General features: G+C 51.4%; 1 protein-coding gene across 1 annotated transcript; it reads right to left on the reverse strand.

Moving 5' to 3' along the window:
* Positions 1-3,592: 3,592 nt before the first annotated feature.
* Positions 3,593-8,879, reverse strand: LOC135395740 (uncharacterized). Its single transcript, XM_064626833.1, has 3 exons — positions 8,651-8,879; positions 7,216-8,519; positions 3,593-7,114 (listed from the first exon to the last, which is right to left on the reverse strand). Exons 1-3 carry the CDS (start codon positions 8,877-8,879, stop codon positions 3,593-3,595), a joined length of 5,055 nt encoding a protein of 1,684 aa, XP_064482903.1.
* Between the last annotated feature and the right edge of the window lie 383 nt (positions 8,880-9,262).

Here is a 9,262-nt window from a genome sequence, read left to right on the forward strand (position 1 = left end):
ATGAGGGCGAAAATCGTTAGGCGTTCCACGCTATACTGCGACTACCTGATACTTTCTACTCCATGTAGCATAGGCAGTTTAAGCAAGCGCAGAAGATTGTTTTATCCCATTAGACAAGATGAAAAGAAATGAAAATTCATCATGCTTTTGTTACGCCTATAAACGCTGTGCACTATACATGCAATATACCACTATACCACGAAGCCAGAACGTGCCTTTCCCTGAATTCTCAAAACCAGCTTGAATGATAGTACCACATCTCAACCGAACTGGTCAGTGCCCCGAGTGATAATTAATAGGACTGCTAAAATAAACTGGCTAACTTGCACACGGCCAGTGCCTCCTACAGGGTCCCTAAAGGCCATTTGACAGGACCTTTCCTCCTATCTCTGTGAGGAGAAGAAAGGAATAGACCTAGAATGCCGCAATCCACGTGAACAACGGATGTCTTAGTACGTGCCGAAATGTGCCCGAGTATTGACGGCGGCACGATATGCAAGAGCAAAGCACTCCCGGAAACCTGTGTCGCGAATTTAAGTTCTCGCGAATCAATCCTCAAAGCAGCTCTGCTCGAAAACGCGAAAATATTTTCCACGCGGAAAAAACCACTTCCACAGTAAGTGTGCAATTACCTGTCTGCGCTTGCAATAGCCTACACTAGTGCTGCTTGCGACTTAGGCTGGATGGCCATAAGTCTGCAATTACCTGTCTGGGCTTGCAATAGTCTACACTAGTGCTGTTTGCGACTTAGGCTGGACGGCCATATAAGTCTGCAGTTTCCCGTCTTGCCCTTGCAATAGCCTACACTAGTGCTGCTTGCGACTTAGGCTGGACGGCCATATAAGTCTGCAATTACCTGTCTGGGCTTGCAATAGTCTACACTAGTGCTGTTTGCGACTTAGGCTGGACGGCCATATAAGTCTGCAGTTTCCCGTCTTGCGCTTGCAATAGCCTACACTAGTGCTGCTTGCGACTTAGGCTGGACGGCCATATAAGTCTGCAATTACCTGTCTGGGCTTGCAATAGTCTACACTAGTGCTGTTTGCGACTTAGGCTGGACGGCCATATAAGTCTGCAGTTTCCCGTCTTGCGCTTGCAATAGCCTACACTAGTGCTGCTTGCGACTTAGGCTGGACGGCCATATAAGTCTGCAATTACCTGTCTGGGCTTGCAATAGTCTACACTAGTGCTGTTTGCGACTTAGGCTGGACGGCCATATAAGTCTGCAGTTTCCCGTCTTGCGCTTGCAATAGCCTACACTAGTGCTGCTTGCGACTTAGGCTGGACGGCCGTACAAGTCTGCAACTACCTGTTTGAGTCCGCGAGTCTTGCTATGTGCGACCTAGGCTGGACGGCCATGTAAGTCTGCCGTTACCTCGACCTTTGCTGTTCGACCTTTAAGAATGCAATCTGCTACAATAGCGCTGCTTACGACTTTTTACGATTGCCTGCTCGAGTTAGTTAAGCATTCTGCTCGTTAGCACACCACATAGGGTGGTCAACCATGCAAGTCCGCAGTCGTCTACCTAAGCAGGAGGGCTTCATAGCGAGCCTAAGCTCAATAAATCTTATTTAATACCCTCTTCTCGCAGATCATGGCTACCCCAAACAAGGAGGTGTCAGAGTTGCGGGCCATGGTGGAATCGCTGGCAGCCACTGTGGCCACGCTCGCGGCCGGCTCCCTCCCCTCGCAATGGAGGGGGTCGACATCCAGGATGGTTCTGGTGATGAGGACCCCCCCCCCCCTAGCAGTCCTATTCTCCCTAGGGCTGGAGAACATGACCCCTCAGAGACGGCGCCCCAGGAGGACTGGCTGGCGGGCCTAGCCGGTGTGGGCCCTCGGGAGGTGCCCCCTTCTATCGCACAATTCGCTAGGGCCCATTGGGGCTCGGAGGGGCGACAGGAGAGGTGCCGGAAGGCCCTCTCAGACTTCCCACGCCAGAGACTTTCTTCTCTGGTGGTACCAGAATTAAATGCTGAAATGAAATCTCTGGTGCGGGGGGCACCAATGGACTGGAAGGCCCTCCTATCGCCGGACGGTGACACCGACCACAGCAGCGCCACTCAGAGGGACCGGGCCCTCCGAGACGCACAGACCTCGGTGGTCTCATCAATCAGCCCGCTTGTGGCCCTCCTGGAGCGTTGTGCGGACCGGGAACCCACGGCGCAGGATGATATCCCCAGCGGCCAAGTGGAGACACGGGTCATTGCTGACCACCTGGCGGCGACCATCTCCCACCGACCATCTCCCACCTCGGCCGCCTCTTCACCTGCCTAGGCAATGAACGGCGGGACAACATCCTGGGGCGCATTGCTCCGGTCCTGCGTTCCCTCGGGTCTAAGGACCCCCAACCCGAGGACGAGGGGACGTCGCAGCTGTTTGGGCAGCGCTTCCTGGATCAACTTCGCACCCGGAATGAAACGTTCCGGGTGTTGAAAGAGGCCCGCCAGGAACCCACACGCCAGCCGATGCTGGAACCAGCAGCCAAACGTCCCAGAACAGCAGGCGGCGGCCCCAGTACCTTTCGGCGCCAGCCCATACCCTTTCCAGGGAGGCCCTTCCCGGGGGGCTTCCAGGGATGGGCGCCACCAGGCCCAATAGGTAAGTCCTGTAATTCAGTCACCCTTGACGGCAGGCAGGACCAGTCATTGTGCCCACGCTTGGGCTCAGCTATCTCGGGACGCCTAGGTCCTCAAGACAATAAGGGGGTACCATCTGGAGTTCTCACAGAGGCCGCCGTATCAGTCCCTCCACAGCAACACTCAGGTTCCGTGTCCTTCGGTTGCCACCGGGGGAGTGGTCCAGGAACTACAGCAGAAAGGGGCAATATCTGCCATCCCCTTGAAGGATGCACGTTTTCTGTCCCCATTCTTTCTGGTCCCCAAGAAAGATTTGCTGTTGAAACCAGTCTTGGCCTACCTGAGGTCGCGCGGAGTTCGGCTAGTGATTTACCTGAACGACATTTTGATCATGGATCAGTCTCCTTGTCATCTACTTGCCACCACGAGCTTTGTAGTAGATTTCTTGCATGCCCTGGGTTTCATCGTGAACCAATCCAAATCCCACCTCGTACCAACTCGGAAACTACTCTTTCTTGGGTTCGAAGTTTCAACCTCCCCAGAACCCACACTTGGCCTACCCCTGGGCACGGGTCAGACCATCATTCAGGATCTCGAAGCCCTTCTTCAGGGCCCAAGGTGGGTGAGACATTTAGCAAAAGTCGTTGGCCTATTGAGTGCAACATCCCTAGCAATCATGGAAGCTGCTCTCCATCTCCGGTCGCTCCAATATCTGCTTCATCAGACCTTGAAGCGGGGTTCGTACGAGAGCACAATTAAACTCACCGTGGAGGCCACCAAGTGTATCTGTAGAAAATTCTTGCCCCGGACCTTGATAGAGAGACTTCTGGCAAAAGTAACACCTATTTATTTCGGAACGAATCCACCGCGTGACCGACCTCCACGAACTCCAAAGCCCCAACAAACAGACAGAAAACCTAAACTCCAACTTCGTTCTCCTCTCATCGTCTCTCCTCGCCGTCTTCCTTCACAACAGTTCCTACACACTGCCCCCCGAAGAAATGTCATTTCTTCACACTTCAAGTTTATACAAAAGTTCACCACATCGGAAGATAGTTGACCCGTTGGGCAGCTTAACTTCGAATGCCCGTGATTTCTGGTCCCTTCCTGGCAGGCATCGCGAAATCCTTCCTGTTGTCCACCTTTGCCTCGGCCTGCAGTCTTCGCGTACGATGACCAAGTCGCCCTCTTGTAATGCTCTACCACGACGTTTGCTCCAAAGATTCCTTAGTTCTGTAAGGTACTCCCGTGACCATTTCTCCCAGAAAGTACGTAAGCTTTCCGCTCGTTGCCTCCAGCAACGTTGGATGGTGTCGGCTGAGCTTTCCGGCATGTCGCCTGTGTCAGAAGCTGGTAGCGTCGTTAGTCTTTTTCCCGTAAGGAACGCTGCAGGATACAATGGGCGGATCTCTTGATCGTCATAAACAAAAGTGAGGGGCCGCGAGTTTATAACAGCTTCTATCTCGGTAACGATAGTGGTGAGCTCTGTCTCGTTCAGGCACCTTGCGCCGATGGTCTTTTTCAAAGCCACCTTGACGGATCTGATGAGTCGCTCATAAAATCCGCCCCACCAGGGAGCGTACGGAACATTGTATCGCCAATCAATTGTCCAATCAGTGATCTTCTCCTTGACACCCTCTCCAGTTACAATTTTCCACAATTTCTTCAACTCTTTGTTGCTCTTTTGAAAAGTCTTCGCATTGTCGCTGTACACCTTGCTCGGTATTCCACGTCGTGCAACAAATCTTCGGAAAGCCAGCAAAAATGTTGTCGTGGACATATCCTGCACTACTTCCAGGTGTACCGCCCTCGTTGTTGCGCATACGAATATCACGAAGTATATCTGCCTCGTTGATCGGCTCGTCCTCACCATCAGTGGTCCTGCGAAGTCAAGTCCAGTAACTGTAAACGGCTCCGACTGCGATACCCTTGACGCTGGTAGCGGCGCTGGGTTTTGTCTTGAAGCCTGCGCATTGTATCGTTGACATACGACGCAACTTCTTATAACCTTCTTGACAGCTTGCCTAGCACGTACTATCCAGTACTTCTCTCGCACTTGTACTAGGGTATCTCGCATACCGCCGTGTAACACATCCAAATGGCACTTTCTGATGATAGCTTCAGAGTAAGGGTCTTGCTTTGGTAGCACAATAGGATGCTTTTGAGCGTAGGGTAGGTCGCTTTCTTGTAATCTGCCAGTCATCCTGAGGATCCCTTCGCCGTCCAAAAACAGACTGTACCCTTGTAGGGGCGATTTCGCAGGCGACGGTCTTTGGCTCTGAACCGCTGCTATTTCTGCATGAAACGCGTTCTGCTGCACGATCTTCAGACAATAATTTTCGTCTTCTCGTACCTCTTCTGAGCCGAGAGGTCCACCTTCCCCACTCCGTTTCTTCAGCTTGGCTACGAATCGCAAGACCCAGGCTACCACATGATGTAGCTTCTTTACTGAGCTGTACCTCTTCATGTCGACGATTTCCGCAACTGTTGCGGTTAGCGTCTGAATCACGTCTTGTGAGACTTTTTCTTCCAGCTCTACCTTCCCGAATTTTTCCCTGTCCGTGCTCGACGTAGGCCATTGGCGTTGGTCGCACAAAATCCAGTTTAGTCCCGTCCACCACCGCTGGCTATCAATCAATTTGTCTGCAGTGATGCCTCTGGTCAGCCTATCCGCCGGGTTCTCCTTTGTGTTGCAGTATCTCCATTCCGCGGAGTTTGTGATTTCTTGAATTTCCCTCACTCTGTTTTGAACGAACTGCTTCCAGCGGTTGGCGTCCCCTTGTATCCAACAGAGCGCAATCTTTGAGTCCGTCCAGAAATGAATTTGCGTGAGACATGCTTCAAACTTTGCTTTCAGGTACGCGAACAACCTTCCTCCGACGAGACAAGCCATCAGCTCAAGTCGAGGTATCGTCTGCGCCTTTAGAGGAACGAGTCTTGTCTTTGCGATGAGAAACGCACTGCTTCTCGTCCCAGACTTGTCTTCCATGACTGTGTATGCCACTGCCCCATATGCGGTCGGGCTGGCGTCGCAAAAGATGTGTATTTCGATGTGTCTGACGCCGGCGACCCCATTCGCTCCATAATACCTTGGTAATTGAACCTCTTGAAGATGATACAGTTCAGAACCCCACTGGCTCCAGGATACTTGCGACTGCGCAGGCAAAGGGTCGTCCCATCCGACCTTTAGCTTCCACAGCTCCTGAAATATTGCCTTTCCACGGATAGTAAACGGTGCCAACATCCAAAGTGGATCAAATATCCGTGCTGTAATTCGTAGCACAAGTCGTTTGGTGGCCCCAGTTGCCTGGTACATGTTCCAAACTCCATCGACAGAAAACGTCAACATGTCTGTTTCTGGCAGCCACGACAATCCCAACACTTTCTGGATCTCGTCGCTTTCGCCTATTTTCCTTTCCTCAGTCTCACCTCTCAGGAACTCCAGCACGCTTTTATCGTTTGATGGCCACTTGTGCAACTTCATGTTCGCACGTTGTAGGATCTCTGTTGAGTCTTTCGCAATCTTGATTGCCTCTTTTGCATCATTCGCCCCAGTCACCAGATCATCCACGTATATGTGCTTTCCCAGCATTTTTGCGGTATCAGGGTATTCTTGTTCCATGACCTTAAAATGATGTCGTAATGTCGCCGCCAGCAGAAAAGGACTCGCCGTTGTGCCGAAGGGTACCCTTGTCATTCTCCAATGTTCTACTTTCGGTAGCGGGCTTCCTTTTTGTGGCTTTCCTTCATACCAGAGATAGCGGAGAGCATCCCTATCGTCCTCCTTCACTTGTATTTGCAGAAAGGCTTTCTCCACATCCGCTACTAAAGCCACCTTATTGATTCGGAAGTTGATCATTAGCTCCACTACATCCGGGTTTAAATTAGGCCCGACTTCCAAACAGTCGTTGAGGGACTTCGTGCTTCCATTACTTGATGAGCAGTCGAACACCACTCTCAATTTGGTAGTGCTACTCGTCTCTCTCAGTACCGCCTGGTGAGGCATATAGTAGACGACCTCCCCGCTCTTCGCCGGTACTCTCTCCGCCATGTTATTTTGACTATACATGCGTATGGCTTCATCATATCTGTTCATGAGTTCTTCGTTTTTTGACAGTTTTCTGGTTAGTTGGCCCAGCCTCTTCAGCGCAATCTCTTCGTTGCTGTCCAAGTTCCCTACGGCTTTGTATGGAAGTGATACCTCATAGCGTCCCTCGTTCAAAGTCACCGTTTCGCCGAACCGCCGCAGTGCACTATCGCTTTCACTCTTTTCGGTTTCTGGTGCGACTCCAATTGCTTCCAGTTGCCAAAACTTCTGCACGTAGTTATCCTGCTGGTCCTGATTAGCAGAAACTCGTAGTACCAGTGCTTGATTGGACTCGTGACTCCTTCCCGCTTCTGAAGTAGCCCCGTGCACTGTCCATCCCAGCCGCGTCTCTACTGCTCTCAGTGCTCGTCCTAACCTGATCACTTCTCCTGTCACCAGATCCCAGTACACGTCTGTGCCGATGAGAACTTGCTGGTCCTTGGCTTTCTGCGCACGTCAAATGTTGCACTGCTAGCTGTCTCTTTCATCTGGTCCAGTATTCCGGATCCCGGTCTTGGTGTCCTCTGTGTACATATGGTATCCGTTACCAGGACTTCCAGGTCGTACTCGTTCTCGTTGTATATACTTTGCAGTTTCAGTCGAACTCGTCTATATAGCCGCTCTTCCTCTTGCCCTCCAAACACTCCTACTTTTACAGTCTCTTCTCCCACCGTCCTGCAGTGGAGCGTCTGGGCGATCTGCTTGGTCACGAACGAGCGTTGACTGCCGGTGTCGAACATCACCTTACATTTCCGTTGCTCCTTTTCCCCTTTGCACCAAGCAACTGTGGTCTGCAAAACAGTCGTAGGAGCATAATCTTCGTTCAACAGCTCTAAACTCAGTTGAGTTGTTCCATCCGCTGCGCGGTCTTGAATCACCTCTTCATCTCCTCTACGATGATTGCACACCGAAGCCGCGTGCCTTCCTTGGCACTTACCGCATTTCACCTTCCTCCAACATTTCCTCGATACGTGGTTTGGCCAGGTGCATCGGAAACATCGTCCTGCCTCCTGCAGCCTTCGCAGCTTGTCATCCTGTGACATCCGTGTGTCGCACTCCGTGGTCCGGTGATCCCGTGACTTGCAAAAGAAACAATCCGACAGCTGATCTGTAGTGTTGACTAGTGCTGCTGCTGACGACAGTCTCGCTGATCCCTTTGTACGCTGCTTTCGAGCGCCTTTCATTTTTGGAAATCCATCTCCTGTATCTTTTCTTGTTCCTTGAGCAGTAAGCGTTCTTTCCAAGCATTCTACCTCCACTCGTAGGAACTTGATGAATTTACGTAACTTAGCGACGTGCTCCCCGCTGGAAGGTGATGGATTTTCTCTGTCACCTTGTCCGTTGGGCGTCTCCTCTCGAGATCCCCCTTCCTCTGGAGATCCATCTTCTGCCTCCAGCATCCTTCTGTTGAATTCCACAACGATGCTTTGTGGTATCAGGCGAAGCATTAGGGAGTACAACATTGACGAAAACGACTCCTCCGAGACTCCTAATGCCTTCAGAGCTCTTGTATGCGATGACAGCTCGTCATGGAGCTTCCTGAGACCCTTTGCATCCTGGTGGGACCTGACTGGTTGTAATCCCATGAGCCTCGTCATGTGGTCCTCTATTTGCAGGGCTTCATTCCCGTAACGACCTTTCAAAATTTCAAGTGCGTCATTGTAACACCTTTCTGTAGGTGGCAGTCCAGATATTGCTGCTGCAGCTTCCCCAGTGAGAGCTGACCTCAAGTAGCTGAACTTCTCGCAAACGGAAAGCCTCCCATTGTCATGAATGACTTGCCGAAACTGTTCCCAAAATGCCATCCAGTCCTTTCGTTGCCCGTTGAATTTGACTAGGTTCAACTCCGGATCTGCAGGCCGGATGCGGTTGAGTCGCCAACAGGCCTTTCTTCGGAACGATGACTCCCACGCAAACTGGCTACTGAATTCAGTCTTTGCACACGAAACTGTAGCCTCGCCAATAGCGCTGTCGCTCGGTCACTATATTCAAAGCTTTCTTGTTGTTCGGCCTCGAGTTCTTGTTCTGTCCAGAGGACCTCCAGTTCTGCGTCCACTGCCTCCAACTTCTCCAGTTTCTTCTTTAGCTGTGCAGTCAGGACCTCGATTTCTTCCTCCTGAAGATCTGCTTCGGTGAGCTTCTCCAATGCTCCATTGATCGAGCGAGAAAGAGCACTCCTCAATCCTCCTCGACGCCGCTTCAGTTCTTCCATCCTCTGGTTGTTCGTTCTGGTGGTAGGCCTAACGTTCCACGGCGCTTCTTGTGATGCCACACGAAGTCTTTCGGCTCTTCTCTCGCAGGTCCGCTTCCCGGGTTTCGGCACCACTTGTATCTGTAGAAAATTTTTGCCCCGGACCTTAATAGAGAGACTTCTGGCCAAAGTAACACCTATTTATTTCGGAACGAATCCACCGCGTGACCGACCTCCACGAACTCCAAAGCCCAAAAAAACAGACAAAAAACATAAACTCCAACTTCTTCTTCTTCTTCTTCTACCTCAGGGCAATGGCCGTTAGCCACTGAGGGCGATTGGCCAGGGCTAGTCATGATGTAACGCGTGAAGCGACCTTAGATATCAGGTACGATCAGATAGGA

The sequence above is a fragment of the Ornithodoros turicata genome, chromosome 5, assembly GCF_037126465.1.
Source record: "Ornithodoros turicata isolate Travis chromosome 5, ASM3712646v1, whole genome shotgun sequence".
Taxonomy (NCBI): Eukaryota; Metazoa; Arthropoda; class Arachnida; order Ixodida; family Argasidae; genus Ornithodoros; species Ornithodoros turicata.